At 43.1% G+C, this 16444-nt stretch overlaps 1 protein-coding gene across 1 annotated transcript in view; it reads left to right on the top strand.

Annotated features, from left to right (window-relative positions):
* LOC149525957 (uncharacterized) overlaps positions 1-9583 on the top strand; it is a 65455-nt gene extending 55872 nt beyond the window's left edge. Inside the window, exon 3 of the mRNA XM_089778231.1 lies at positions 9511-9583. Within this exon, the coding sequence (XP_089634357.1) occupies positions 9511-9583 (73 nt within the window). The remainder of the gene's footprint in view (positions 1-9510) is intronic.
* Positions 9584-16444: the final 6861 nt, after the last annotated feature.

The following is a 16444-nucleotide window of genomic DNA, read 5'->3' as shown; positions in this document are numbered from 1 at the left end:
TTCAGGCTCTGCTTCCTCCATTTCCGTCTTTTAGCTTCATCCCCATCTTCTTCCAGTGGTACCTCAAGAGCCTCACGACACACCCACACAACATAGCCACCAACCACCTCAAGGTCAGTCTCTTCTCAGTCTTCCTGTTCTGATTCATTATCTACATGCCTGTCCCTTTCTTATCCATTCCCAGATAGGCTCTTTGCTTAGCCCTCATCCTAGAAATCTCCTGAAATGTATGCTGTCTTCTCCATTTCCCAAGTCCCCTCATTCCCACAGAGCTGCTTCTTACCCCAGCCTATTTCCACTCAGACCCACTGATTTCAATGAAGTTGCACCAGCATAAAACTATCAACACCATGACATCAATCGACCTGCAATAGGCAAGTCCAGGAGGGTTGGACAGTACAGCTCCACATCCCTTCTGACTCCCCAGGATGGGGCTATGGGTACATATCAATGCTATACATTTTTAATAACTACATCTAGGCTCAGATTCCAGCAGGCAGCAAATCCCTGAGGTCCACCAGTTGCCACTTAAAACCCCAAGTTTGGTTTTTGTTCTTTTGGGGAAGCTTTGTCTGTGTACGGGAGCTTGTGTTGCTGCTGCAGCACCAGCTGCGCTGACAGTTTCATATCTGTGAATTAGCACATGGGTCTGTAAATGAAAAAGCAAAAAGGAAAAGTATAATTGGTATGTTCCTGTGGTTTGATTGTTTTGCAGTCCTAGGCACTTGGGGCTCCTATTCTATTGTTATTGCTCCCCATGGAGAGCGTAGTCACATAACTTCAAATTGACAGTACACAGCAGTGAACGTGAAGTCAATGCCAGATTCGCCTAGGCATTATATCAGTGCAAGGGGGTAGGAAAGTAAATTTTATATTTTCTTCCTATTGTGCTCATTTAAAGTGACATGACCTTGCCAACACACCAGCAACACTAGCTGAAGCTGTTTAGCTGCTGTCTCTCCATGATGCTCGCAGCTGTATACACATTATACAGATTGTTAGGGCCAGGCAGCCCAAGAGGCTTGCCCCTCTTCATATGAAAGGGACAAGTGACAACAAAGGGGTGGACCAGGTGAAACCTGAGTGGTGTCAAGCTAAAGTTAAAAAGCAACAGTGCATACCATGTGAAAAAATGTTGGAAGCATCCTGCTGTCTATAGAAGTAGGACAACTAAGGATTCCCAGTCTTTTACTGTTTTCCTTCTCCTAATCCACATTGACAGACTAGTGCTATACTAATAGAGATGTAGCCATGTTAGTCTGGTTTAGCTGCATAGTAGTGCTATACTGACACTTACCTCATCTTCTATCTATGGGTATGTCTACACTACCCCCCTAGTTCGAACTAGGGGGGTAATGTATGCATACCGAACTTGCTAATGAAGCCCGGGATTTGAATTTCCCGGGCTTCATTAGCATAAAGCCGGCTCCGCCATTTTTAAAAGCCGGCTTGTTCGAACCCCGTGCCGCACGGCTACACGCGGCACGGGCTAGATAGTTCGAACTATGTAGCCATTCCGATCTATCTGTACACCTCATTCCACGAGGCGTACAGATAGTTCGGAATAACTACATAGTTCGAACTATCTAGCCCGTGCCGCGTGTAGCCGCGTGGCACAGGGTTCGAACAAGCCGGCTTTTAAAAATGGCGGAGCCGGCTTTATGCTAATGAAGCCCGGGAAATTCAAATCCCGGGCTTCATTAGCAAGTTCGGTATGCATACATTACCTCCCTAGTTCGAACTAGGGGGGTAGTGTAGACATACCCTGAGTTAGGTATTTATATGTACCTCATTACTACAGTATCAGAGCAGCACCTCACCATCTTTAATATATTTAGCCTCACAGTACCCTTCCGGCATCAAGAAGTACTGTCTCCCCCTTTTTTCAAAGCAGATGGGGAACTGAGGGACAGAGTGGCTAAGTGACTTATTCAAACTCATCCAGAAAGTCTATGGCAGAACAGGTGCTTGAATCCTGGTCTTTTACATCTGAGGCTGGTGTCCTAAAGGCTGGGTCATGCCTTCTTTCACTGGACTGTTCTTGAACAATTGTGCACAGGTGATATGACTGTACAAAAAGTATTACTGTAGACATGTTACTGCAGAACAAATAAAATAAGTATTTCAAGTCATATGCGGTATGTCATGTCTTCCACTAACAGGGTTACTTGAAAAAGTGAATGTTAAATTTGGACCAGAAACCTGAATTAATTAATTAATTAAGCAGATGAGTAAGCAGCCCAGGGCCACCAACTCTCACTTTTGGTAATTCTAGAGAAGCAAAGGATGATTTGAGAATCTGGCAATGGGCTAAGTGCAATTCCAGCTCTATCAGCACTTCCTATGGGACGTTAGGCATGCCAATTAAAGCAAAGACAGTTCAAAATTGATTGGTGATTCTGGAAGCCTCAGTCTTCATGAGCTGAACTCAAAATACTTCAAAGGGGGATTCTCTGAAAGTGCTGAGCACCTATCTTCTGAATATAGGGTTCTTTAAGGAGTCTGCATCTGGGCAACTAAATATCTAAAATCACTAGTCCCCGATAAAAATCTTTCAGCTTCCATTTCCCATCTGTAAATTAGAAATAATACTTTTTCCCACATTGTATGTCTTGTTTCCATGAGGCCACCCTCAAAGATTTCTTTTTTTCCATTAATTTTAATAGAAGGAATAATTTTACCATGTACGTCCAAATTTATTTGTTTATACTAAGTGGGAAATACTTTTTATTCAAGGGTGCATCTATACAGCAGGGCTTAACTCAAAATAAGCTACACAAATTGAGCTATGTCAAATTACATAGCTTACTTTGAAAAAGCTTATTTCAAAATTGAGAGCGTCTACATAGCATTTATTTCAAAACAGAGTACTCTTCCTCTGATTTCCCTTAATTTTCATACAATCAGGCTGCGTCTAGACTGGCAAAATTTTGCGCAAAAGTGGCTACTTTTGCGCAAAATCTTGCCGCCTGTCTACATTGGCCGCGAGTATTTGTGCAAGAACACTGACTTTGTACTGTACAAAATCAGTGGTTCTTGCGCAACTGCTCCGATGTTCCCACTCAGGGATAAGCCCTCTTGCGCAATCATTCTTTCGCAAGAGGGCCAGTGTAGACTGCCAAGCTAATTTCTTGCGCAAGAAAGCCCGATGGCTAAAATGGCCATCGGAGCTTTCTTGCGCAAGAGAGCGTCTACACTGGCATGGATGCTTTTGCGCAAAAGCAAATCTTTTGCGCAAAGGCACATGCCAGTTTAGACGCTCTCTTGCGCAAATACTTTTAACGGAAAAACTTTTCCGTTAAAAGTATTTGCACAAAATCATGCCAGTCTAGATGCAGCCTCAGGGTTACAGGAGTCAGAGTAAGAAGTCCTCCAGCTTGACAGTATTTTGACATTATTTTGAAATATAATAGCCCAGTGTCTGAGAGTCTATAACACTGAAATGCTGGCTGTTCCTTCTGGGCAGCGCTGTTGATGAAATGCTGGCTGTTCCCTCTGGTTGGCCCGTGCTGCACGGGGAGTGCAAGGCCCAAATGGCCACTTGTGCTGCTTGTTTCTGCGCGGCGGCCCGGCGCAGAAGTCAGCCAAGCGCCATGGCAGGAGGGGTAGGGGGACGGGGCAGTGACATACATGGCCGGGGGCGGGGACTGGCCGTATACATCACTGCCCTGCCCCCTTTCACCTCCCACCGTGATGGTCAGCTGACTTCTGCACCGCTCAGCCGGGCCGCCGCGCAGAAGCAAGTAGCACAAGCGGACGTTTGGGCCCTGCACTCCCCATGGAGCACGAGCCACTCAACCAGCCGCTTGCTCTGTTTGGGCTCTGCAGTTCCTCAGGTGAGAGGCAGGAGGGGGAGGAGAAGAGAAAGAGAGAGACAGAGAGAGAGGCAGGAGGTGGAGGAGAGTTGAGAGAGAGAGAGGGGGAGGCAGTAGGAAGAGGAGAGAGAGAGAGAGACGGAGCGAGAGATTGGAGGCTCACGAGAGAAGACTAACGTGGAGAAGAGACCTGAAAATCCCATTTTATAATGGGCTAGTTGGCTAGTTTTGAAATAACAGACTGCTGTTTAGATGCGGATTAAGTTATTTTGAAATAACACTAGTTATTTTGATATAATGTTGCTAAGACAGGAACTATTTTCACTACAGCACTTTGCACAAGTGGGGAGAGGACTTTAGTTTTTTTTATTTTAGGGTTTGGTAAATCTTCATCTTTGCACTTATATCAAAGATAGGTCTAAAAAAACCTGAAGTTTAAAATAATACAAGTCCTGGGAGTTAGCTGCCCACTTCTCCCACACTATGACCTGAATTGTAAGGGGCCAAAGCCACAGTCTTTACCTAGGCAAGGCTCCTATTAGCCCATATAGTTTTCCATAATCATCTATTAAGAAAATAGCAGTCAGAACAGGTTATATTCTTCTAACATCATTATGTGGAACAGAGAAGAGGAGATGGATTATATGGAAAAAGTTTTTATTGTAAACCAAACCTATTCATAATAATTAGCACAATCAGGGAAACAGTCATGACTGCCATAAGGTAAATTGATTTGTTTTTAGTTAATGTCCCTGGTTTACCTTGATATTCTTCACATCACTTCATGATTAGAGAAAGGAACCCCTTCCTACATTTAATTTCTTCAACAGGATTGTCTCTTTTGTCTCTTTAGAGATTGCTATTGTTTCATCTGACAGTTCAAGGAATAGCCTTCAGGGATTTCACATATCAAATCCATTCATCAGAATGTTGACTATGCTCATAAAAGCACTGACCTTTTTATTGATAAAAATGCCATGAAATATGTTGCATGCTGAAATTCAAAGCAGAATGATCTTCACTCCTCAAATGTCCTACAAAGGTATTGCTAATCCAGTGAAAGAGACTTATTTTGTTTCCTCCATAAGACTGATTCTGATAGAAAACTGCAGTGATGATGGATTCTCACTCTACTACACAGTGAAGTTTACTACATAAGCCATGTACAGACCCTCAGCAGAGACTTGCTTAAAATGTTTTTTCTGTTATCTGTTATCTCAGAAAGCTGCATAATAATCATGCTGATTTAACCTCAGAGGGGTAGCCATATCTGTATCTGTAAAAACAATGAGGGGCCCTATGTCACCCTTAAAGATTAACAAATTTATTAGGGCATAAGCTTTTGTGGGTAAAAACTACTTCATCAGATGTAACTGAATAAAATGGCAAGATGGGATGACAAATGTAGAATATTAAATCATGCTGTAAACCATTCATGGAAATGCTGATTAATAAGAAAAGACTAAGGGTATGTCTACACTACAAAGTAAATTCGAACTAACTTTAATAGGCGCTACACATACAAACCGCTAGTTCGAACTTAATTCGAACTAGTGGAGTGCTTAATTGGAACTAGGTAAACCTCATTCTACGAGGACTAACGCCTAGTTCGAATTAAGTAGTTCGAATTAAGGGCTGTGTAGCCACTTAATTTGAACTAGTGGGAGGCTAGCCCTTCCCAGGTTGCCCTGGTGGCCACTTTGGCCAAACCAAGGAAACTCTTCTGCCCCCCTCCCGGCCCCAGAGCCCTTAAAGAGCCATGGTCTGGCTACAGTGTTTGTGCCAGTTGCAAGCCTGCCAGCACCCAGCCAGCAGACCCTGCACCTGGCACGCCATGAGCCAGCCACCCGCTGCCACCCAGCCCTCCACCTCTTCCCAGGACCAGGCTGGCGGCTCACAGGAGCCTGCCCGGGGCCGCAAGAGGCGGGCACCTGCCTGGTCTAGTGCAGAGATCGTGGACTTCATCGAGGTTTGGGAGGAGGCCTCCAATTTCCATGACCTCTGTACTAGGCACAGGAATGCGGCCATCTAGGGCAGGATAGCTGCCAGCCTGGCAACCAAGGGCCACATGCGAACCCAGGAGCAGGTTTGCATAAAAATCAAGTTGGTCCAGTGAGACCCCCCAACCCTGAACCCTGAGCTTAGAACATAAGAACATAAGAATGTCCATACTAGGTCAGACCAAAGGTCCATCTAGCCCAGTAGCCTGTCTGCTAACAGCGGCTAGCACCAGGTACCCCGGAGGGGATGGACCAAAGACAATGACCAAGCCATTTGTCTCGTGCCATCCATATCCAGCCTTCCACAAACAGAGGCCAGGGACACCATTCCTACCCTCTGGCTAATAGCACTCCATGGACCCAACCTCCATAAATTTATCTAACTTCTCTTTAAACTCTGTTATAGTTCTAGCTTTCACAGCCTCCTGTGGCAAGGAGTTCCACAGGTTGACTATGTACTGTGTGAAGAAGAACTTTCAATTATTAGTTTTAAACCTGCTGCCCATTAATTTCATTTGGTGTCCTCTAGTCCTTCTATTATGGGAACTAATGAAGAACTTTTCTTTATTCACCCTCTCCACACCACTCATGATTTTATATACCTCTATCATATCCCCCCTCAGTCTCCTCTTTTCTAAGCTGAAAAGTCCCAGTCTCTTTAGCCTCTCTTCATATGGGACCTGTTCCAAACCCCTAATCATTTTAGTTGCCCTTTTCTGAACCCTTTCCAAGGCCAAAGTATATTTTTTGAGGTGAGGAGACCACATCTGTACACAGTACTGAAGATATGGCGTGCCATAGTTTTATACTTCCCCTCCTCCTTCTTCCCCGGGCTTCCCCCTTCCTGCTCCCTCCTCCCAGGTTTCCCTACATACATCTGTAATAATCTTTATATCAAATATACCATGTGGGAGATATTTTCAAAATTAAAAACTCACTGCTCAATAACATACTTGTGTGATATATGTACATGATGCATAAAGAGTTATATGCTTGGAATTATGATTAATCTGTGTGGAAACAAGGTATGTAAAGCAGGCCTATTAGACAAAGGAATGTTTGTTTACCTCAATTTACATAGAAAGCAGGGAACAGAACCATCAAGACAGAAGAGGGAGGAGATGGCAGGAAACAAAACAATTTGCATTTCAGCAAACACAAGTGGGAAAAGAAAGAGGATGGGGCTTCCTTCACCATTAAACTCCATATTGCCTTCCCCACCATGAGGTACGGCTAGACTGCAGTTTTTTTGGGATACCACAAGTTTCCTAAAAAAACCTCTGTCGCATCCAGGGAATGTGCTTGCTCTTCCGCTTTTTTTGTGGAAGAGCAAATGAGCTCTTTTGGAAGCCCCTGTATTCCTCGTTTTACGAGGAAGAAGGGGGCTTTTGAAAGAGGGTTTTTTTCTGACATTTGGCCCAGTCTAAATGGGCCAAATGTTGGAAAAGCCTCTTCCGACAAAAGAATCGGGAAAAGGTACGTAAAATGTGCTCCGCATTTTGCGTACCTTTTTTCCAACAAATATTTGTCATCTAGCTGTACCGCATTTGAATATAACGCAAATTCCTGTGGCACTTTAAAGACTAATATTTATCTGGGGCAAAAGCTTTCATGGGCAAAGACCCACTTTGTTAGATGCACTGGAAATTTGTTTTATTATTAAGGTAAACCAACTCAGCATAGTCTTTCCAGGAAAGTGTATATTTACCTCAGTTCATAAGCTGGGATATAGTTTAGAGGAATGAATGGATATGATCATTTCTCTGAACTGTTCAGGAGAGGACTGAACATTGCAGAGTGCCTGATCTGAGGGCAAAATGTATTAGGGTCACTTGCTGCTTATAACCAAAGTTGGTGGAAGTCAGAGTGAGGCTATTGCAGGCTGCTGAGTCAGAATGGCTGAACTAAAGCAGGTTAGCACACTTACACTCCTGAGTGTAACCAGTATGCTTCTTGGCTGGCTGCAAGCATCCAGGCTGGGAGCTCCTGCAGCAAAGCATTGTGAGGCACCCAGGTCTGCAGGGAAACAAGTGACAATTCCTTACTAGTCTGAATTGCATCCTGCACAACAGCACGATACCTCTTTTTTATTGTCAACATTTTTGGCCCCAGTCCCAATCCTCTGAACAATCAATTTTAAAAAGTGATTTCCCCCCATTGTACTGTCTGTTTAGATTGAATACTCCTTATTGCCCCCAAAGAAATAAGAACTGCAGTATATTTTAACCAAAAAACACCTGACTACAGTTGCCCCCTTAGTGCATGATAAATCCAGCCTCCCAGAGGCCCTTAAGACCACAGAGAAAAAAATAACAGAGACTGAAGAGTGCATGTATTGGTTGTCTCATTTAAATCAGCTTGCTTTCTCCGAACCAGAACAAAGGAAGGAGACAGCAACACTTGGCAGATATTTATTTGAAACAGATTTTCTGGAAGTGTCTGTTGTTACTCAAAAAAAAATCCATCTTGTACATTAGTGGGATAGCTCAAAAATTCCACTTTTGTTTGGAAATGGTGAGTGGGTGTAGGACAAAGCCTTATGATAGTGTTATCCTCAGCAGGGAAATGAAAACACCTGCTGTTGGGAACAGTCTGCTCCATTCCAATGACTCCATATTGCTCTTCAGAAGTAATGTTTATGAGCCCAAAGGGTAAATTACATGTCAGGCAAGATTAGTCATATCCAGGGAAAGAGAAGCTTCATCAGAGGGCAGGAAATTGCCTGCAGCCTCAATATAATGATGGCAAGCACTGTTTGAACCCCCTACTATTTCAGGACATCACCATCACTCATGAGTTTGAAAGCAAACAGATAAACATGGTAAAGGGCGCTACATGATGGAGAGAAGCGAGAAATGTAAATGCCAAAAGCACAACTTGCTTGAGTGTAACTGGGATGGGTTTGGTCACAGAAGTCCCCTTGAGATTGTCACTTGATGTGCTGAAAATACCACTCAGCCTGCCTACCTGCCCTAGAGGGTGCACCACCACCCTGACCTGCTGAGACAGAGCCTTTGGCGTTCTCAATAGCGGCACAGAGTTTGGATCACAGCCCCCAGCAGAGCAACCCTGAAATAACAATTATTTATACTGGGTTTATTAATAAACAAAAATATGTTATTAAGTATAAAAAGTAGGATATAAGTGGTTGCAGTGATAGCAGACAGATCAAAGTAAGTTACTAAGCAAAATAAAACTAAACATGCCTGCAAAACTCAATGCACAAAATTTCTCACCTGAGATCTTATTTCAGGTAAAGCCCTTCTCAGGCCAGACATGTCCCTTCTGACCTGGGTCAAGAAGTTCTCCTCTATCCCTGTTGTTACCATCTTTTTATTTCCAGGTCTCCTCAGATGTCCTCTCAGGGTGGGGAGGTAGTCTGTAAAGCCAACTGGAGACCATTATCATTCACTTCCCTGGCCTTATATAGAATTTCCATAGGACAGGCAGCCTTTGTTCAGTTACCTAACACCTCTGTGGAAAAGTACAAAATTCAAGATGGATCCCAGCATCAGGTGACATGGATATGTTTTTGTATCAGGTCTGCAGGGAGACAGTTCTCCACCACTCAGTTGTCTCTTGCTAATGAGCCATTAGCTCTCTTCTTCGTTGTTGTTCCTGAGGAGTTGGAAATAGGCTTTTCCCAACATGAACACATTGATAATAAATCTAACAGTCAATATTCTTAATTTCAGGTACAGAAATAATATGTGCATACAAATAGAATATACACATTCAATGGATTATGAACTTTCCAATGATATGTGACACAAAAGATTTTGCATAAATTACACTGGAGTTAGGCATATTCATATTCCTAAGCATATTTCCGTAAAGAATATGAAATACTCTGTCCACGTGACTTTTCTGCAAAATGCCTTCGTGTGTAGGACTGAAAGCAGACTTTTCAGTAATATCTACCCAAGGAGCACTGACATTTAAGGAAGCATTTTTTTAAGACACAAAACACCAAGAAATTCACAGTATTATTTATGAACTGCATATAGCAGTGCCAAGAAAAGACAACCAAGATCAGGGCCTGGCACTTGGTAAGCATATTGGAAGAGACAGCCCCTGCCATGACAATCTCACGTTCTTGCTCACACCTCTTGCCTTTTTAGATCGTATTATCTTCTTTTTACAAATGACTTGCCTGAGGTCACACAGAAATGTTGTTGATTCTGTTCCTGATTCTGACATATTTCCTCACTCCTAAAGTAGTGCTTTAATCCACAAGACCTGCCCCACATGCAGATTAATCCTCTGCTTTCTTGTAAAGGTATTTGGCTATTATTTTCTGCACTGGTGTAGCCTTTTCCACTGACATATATGGTACTGGAAAAAACTTAAAAAACAATTAATAGCCTTGCAGCACCTTAGAGAATAACAAAACATGTAGATGGTATCATGAGCTTTTGTGCGCACTACCTATTTCTTCAGATGACTGGAGTTTAAGGGGTCCAGTTTTCAAATAAATAGCACAAAAAGGGGATTTGGGGGTGGAGAAGAGGAGAAAAAAGAAGGAAAAATAGAGGAAAGAAATTGTCAATTAGAGTGTCCATGCTAAATGAAGCCGATAGGAATATTTAGTACCCACTCTATGTATCCTTTGTTTGTTTGTTTTTATTATGGTTTCTGTGTGTTGCCTTTCTGGATATCTGACATGTCCATAATGGACACAAATCAAATATCTGAAAAGGCAACGTGCAGAAACCTGTTGGGGAACATTTTAACATGCCTGGGCATTCATTAATGGATCTCAAAGTTACCGTATTATTTCAAGCCAATTTCAAAAGCCAGCTCATTAGGGAAGCTACAGAACTTAATTTCACTTAACAAGTTTGATTCCTACAACAGAAGTCTAAACAAAATTCAAAATAAGCTATGCAAATTGAGCTATGTCAATTGCGTAGCTTATTTTGAAATAGCTTATTTTGAAATACAGAGCATCTACACAGCACTTATTTCAAAATAGAGCACTCTTCCTCCGACTACCCTTACTCCTTGTACAATGAGGCTTACAGGAGTCGGAGTAAGAAGTCCTCCAGCTTCACAGTATTTTGACACTATTTCGAAATAACTGTCTGCTATGTAGACACAGACAAAGGGTAAATCTAGACTACATGCCTCTCGCGACAGAGGCATGTAGATTAGGCTATCCGGAATAGGAAAATGAAGCAGTGATTTAAACAATCGCCGCTTCATTTAAATTTAAATGGCTGCTGCGCTGAGCCGATCAGCTGTTTATCAGCTCAGCGTGCTAGTCTAGATGCTCCGTGGTCGACATCAAAGGCATTTGTTGACCTCCCAGGTAAACCTCATCCCAGGAGGCATACCTGGGAGGTCGACAAATGCCTTTGATGTCAACCGCGGAGCGTCCAGTCTACCGCGCTGAGCCAACAAACAGCTGATCGGCTCAGCGTGGCAGCCATTTAAATTTAAATGAAGCGGCGATTATTTAAATCACGGCTTCATTTTCCTATGCCAGGTAGCCTAATCTACATGCCTCTTTCTCCAGAGACATGTAGTTTAGACATACCCTAGGTTATTTCAGAATAGCGCTAGTTATTTTGCTAGTTATTTCTAAATAGCGTTGCAGTGTAGATGTTCCCTAACTGACAATTTCCTTCCCTTTTTTCCTTCTTTTTCCTCCTCTTCTCCACCCTCCCCCCACACACACATAATCTTCTCTCTGTGCTATTTATTTAAGAACTGGATACCTTAAACTCAAAATCTCATGATACCATCTACATGTTTTGTTAGTCTCTAAGATGCTGCAAGACTATTAGTCATTTTTTAATTTTTTTCCAGTTACAGACTAACACGCTCCCCCTCTGAAATATATGGTATTGGTAAGATTCCCATTAATTGCAATGGGAGCAGAGTTAGGCCAGAGCTGAGGGTATGTCTACACTAGCCCCCTAGATCGATCTAGGGAGGCTAATGAGGGTGACCAAAATTGCAAATCAAGCCCAGGATTTAAATATCCTACGCTTGATTTGCATGTTCCTGGCCGGTCACCATTTTAGAAATTGACTAGCCCGAAGTAACTGCCCGTGTCTACACGCGGCAGTGAAACGGGATTACGATTTAAGGCCCCTAAATCAAATTAGCTGGTAAACCTCATTGCAGGAGGAATACGAGCTAATTTGAGTTAGGGCTTTAAATCGGAATCCCATTTCATTGCCGCGTGTAGACTCGGGCAGTTACTTCGGGCTAGTCAATTTCTAAAATGGCGACCGGCGGGGAACATGACAATCAATCACGGGATATTTAAATCCTGGGCTAGATTTGCAATTTCAGTTGCCCTCATTAGCCTCTGTGGATCGATCGAGGGGGCTAGTGTAGACATACCCTGAGTGCTTTTAAAACCTCCACCCATAAGGTCCGTGGTACTCTTAGCACCTTTGTTCTCTTTGCCTAGGTTATCAAACAATTTTAGAAAGTGATCAGGGAGATCTTACTATAAGAAGATGACAAGCTTTCAGTATACTGCAGTACCGTGATGGAAAAGAAAAGTGTGCCATAAAATGATGGTATCATAACTTCAGGAGTTGTACATCACTCCAACTAAGGTGCAGAAAGTTACTTTCACAACAAACAGGCAAGTGATGGACTCCTGCTGTCAGTTCCCTTGAGGGATATATTAAAGTCTCATGTTAGACAAACAGTAAATTCAATAGAAAGTATATTTCTCAGGGTACCCAAACTATTTGCAAATTCAGGTATGCACCTGTAAATAGTTCGGGCTGAGAAAAATGCTTTTTAGAATCAAAGTGGTTTGTGTAAAAAAAGATATAGCCACTTACTTGACTATGTTTATGGTTCAATATTAGTTTATTTGTCAGAGAAAGAAGTACAACATGAAAAGGAAACTATGACAAAATATACCCTGCCTCATATTCACACCCATAAACTATTGTACAGGCATGCTTCCTTAGGTATCATTTGAAAACTCAGAACTTTGTGAGTGAACTTTATGTGCAGGTTGGACCTCCTTGGTCCAGCACCCTCAGGACCTGACTGGCTGAATGAGGGATTTTGCTGGACCAGAGAAGGTCATTTCTGGGATTCCTCCCTCCCTCCCCCCCATACCCCCCCCCACTCCCCATCACCAGCCCTCCCCTCCCCTTCCCTCCCCCCTGCTGCCCAGCTATGGCCTTGCTGCCAGCCTGACAGCCAGCTTTCCCCTGTTTCAGACCTCTCTGCACACAGGACTTCTGGCCCCACCATGGCAGTCCTGCCTCCAGCACGCACAGCCCCACTACCAGACTTTATCCCCACAGCGTTCCACGAGGAGTAACGGTAGTTCGGAATATGAAGCCTAATCCGAACTACCTAGTCTGTGCCACGTGTAGCCGCGCAGCACGGAGTCCGCACTAGCGGACATTTAAAAATGGCAGCGTGCAGCAATATGCAAATGAAGCCTGGGAAATTCAAATCCCGGGCTTCATTTGCAACTCTGGTTGCCTACATTACCACCCTAGTTCGAACTAGGGTGGTAGTGTAGACATACCCTCAGAGACCAAGTTCGGGCTTTGGAGGCCAAGGTGGCTGAACTGGAGGAGCTAACGGAGGTAGAGAGCTATGTTGATGAGACTTTCCAGGACACTGTAGTACTGTCCCACCTCCAGTCTGAGAGCCCCAGTGCTCTTAAGGAGGATGAAAATCTCAAGGAAACAGAGCATTCAATGGGAGCAGAGGGAAACCATCCCGTAGTTGGGACCCTCCTCCCAGAGGATGTTGCAGTATCCTCTCGCACTGAGGATACCTCTGAGGGGGAGGGAATGCCAGTTAAGAAGAGGCAGGTGTTAGTAGTGGGTGATTCAATCGATAGAAACATAGATAGTTGGGTTTGTGATGACCGGGAGAACCATATGGTCACTTGCCTGCCTGGTGCGAAGGTTACGGATCTCTCGAGGCATCTAGATAGACTTATGTGTAGTGCTGGGGAGGAGCCGGTGGTCGTGGTACATGTAGGTACCAATGACATAGGGAAGGGTAGGAGAGATGTCCTGGAGGCCAAATTTAGGCTGCTAAGAAAGAGACTGAAATCCAGGACCTCTATGGTGGCATTCTCGGAAATGCTTCCAGTTCCACGTGCAGGGCCAGGTAGGCAGGCAGAGCTTCAGAGTCTCAATGCGTGGATGAGACGATGGTGTAGGGAAGAGGGGTTTAGATTTATTAGGAACTGGGGACACTTCTGGGAGAGGGGGAGCCTATACAGGGAAGGATGGGCTCCACCTAAACCAGGGTGGAACCAGACTGCTGGCACTAAACATTAAAAAGGCCATAGAGCAGTTTTTACACTAAGAGATGGGGGAAAGCCGATTGGTGCGGAGATGCACGTAAATCAGAGGGAGACTTCTCTTAGAGGAGAATCCATTGAAAGAGATTCTCTAAGCTGTAGTCAGAAAGAGAGGAGGGGAGAGGAAAAACCATGGGCCAAAGCAGACAAACAACCGCATTCACAGGAATCCAATGCATCAGGGAAGGGCAGACAAATAACCAGTGGCAAATTTTTAAAGTGCTTCTACACAAATGCTAGGAGTCTGACTAATAAGATGGGTGAACTAGAGTACCTCATATTAAATGAGGAGATTGACATAATAGGCATCACTGAAACCTGGTGGAATGAGGAAAATCTGTGGGACACAATCATACCGGGATATAAAATATATCGAAAGGATAGAGCAGGCCGGGTGAGTGGCGGAGTAGCACTGTATATGAAAGATAATGTAGAATCAAATGAAATAAAAATATTAAATGAATCAACATGTTCCATAGAATCGCTATGGATAGAAATTCCATGCTCCAATAATAAGAAATTAGCAGTAGGGATATATTACCGACCACCTGACCAGGACAGCGATACTGACATTGAAATGCTAAGGGAGATTAGAGAGGCTACCAAAATAGAGAACTCTATAATAATGGAGGATTTTAATTACCCTCATATTGACTGGATACATGTCACCTCAGGAAGAGAAGCAAAGATAAAATTTTTCAATGGCTTAAATGACTGCTTCTTGGAGCAGCTGGTGCAGGAATCCACAAGGGGAGAGGCAATTCTCGATTTAGTCCTGAGTGGAGTGCAGGATCAGGTCCAGGAAATAACCATTACAGGACCACTTGGGAATAGTGACCATAATATAACAACATTCAACATTCCTGTGGTGGGAAGAACACCTCAGCAGTCCAGTACCCTGGCATTTAATTTCAAAAAGGGGAATTACACAAAAATGAGGAGGTTAGTTAAACAGAAATTAAAAGGCACAGTGACTAGAGCCAAATCCCTGAAAGCTGCATGGATACTTTTTAAAGATACCATAATAGAGACCCAACTTAAATGTATACCCCAAATTAAAAAACATAGCAAGAGACCTAAAACAGTGTCACCCTAGCTTAACCGCCATGTAAAAGAAGCAGTGAGGGACAAAAAGGTATCTTTTAAGAAGTGGAAGTCCAATCCTAGTGAGATAAATAGAAAGGAACATAAATACTGTCAAATCAAGTGTAAAAATATAATAAGAAAAGCAAAAAAAGATTTTGAGGAACAGCTAGCCAAAAATTCAAAAAGAAATAACAAAATGTTTTTTAAGTACATTAGAAGCAGGAAGCCTGCTAAAAAACCTGTGGGTCCCCTAGATGATCAAGCTATAAAAGGAGCAATCAAGGACGATAAAGCCATTGCAGAGAAACTAAATTATTTCTTTGCTTCAGTCTTCACGGCTGAGGACGTTGGGGAGATTCCCGAATCTGCACCGTACTTTGTGGGTGATGAATCTGAGGAACTGTCCCAGATTGAAGTGTCATTAGAGGAGGTTTTGGAACAAACAGAAAAACTTAATGTTAACAAATCTCCGGGACCGGATGGCATTCATCCAAGGGTTCTAAAAGAACTCAAATGGGAAATTGCTGAGCTATTATCTATGGTTTGTAACCTATCCTTTAAATCGGTTTCCATACCTAATGACTGGAAGGTAGCTAACGTTACACCAATATTTTAAAAGGGCTCTAGAGGCGATCCTGGCAATTACAGACCGGTAAGTCTAACTTCAGTACCGAGCAAATTAGTCGAAACAATAGTAAAGAATAAAATTGTGAAGCATGTAGAAGAACATAATTTGTTGGACCAAAGTCAACATGGTTTCTGTAAAGGGAAATCCTGTCTTACTAACCTATTAGAGTTCTTTGAAGGGGTTAACAAACATGCGGACAAGGGGGATCCAGTAGATATAGTATACTTGGATTATCAGAAAGCCTTTGACAAGGTTCCTCACCAAAGGCTCTTGTGTAAATTACATGGCCATGGGATAAGAGGGAAGGTCCTTTCTTGGGTTGAGAACTGGTTAAAAGACAGGAAACAAAGGGTAGGAATAAATGGTAAATTTTCAGATTGGAGAGGGGTAACTAGTGGTGTCCCCCAACGGTCAGTCCTGGGACCAATCCTTTTCAACTTATTCATAAATGATCTGGAGAAAGGGGTAAGCAGTGAGGTAGTAAAGTTTGCGGATGATACCAAACTGTTTAGGATAGTCAAGACAGAAGCAGACTGTGAGGGACTCTGAGAAGATCTCATCAAACTCAGTGATTGGACAGCAAAATGGCAAATGAAATTTAATGTGG

This window comes from Pelodiscus sinensis, chromosome 1, assembly GCF_052426305.1.
Source record: "Pelodiscus sinensis isolate ZL-2025 chromosome 1, ASM5242630v1, whole genome shotgun sequence".
Taxonomy (NCBI): Eukaryota; Metazoa; Chordata; order Testudines; family Trionychidae; genus Pelodiscus; species Pelodiscus sinensis.
Note: the sequence above shows the minus strand (reverse complement) of the source record. Positions and strands in the feature narration are given on the sequence as shown.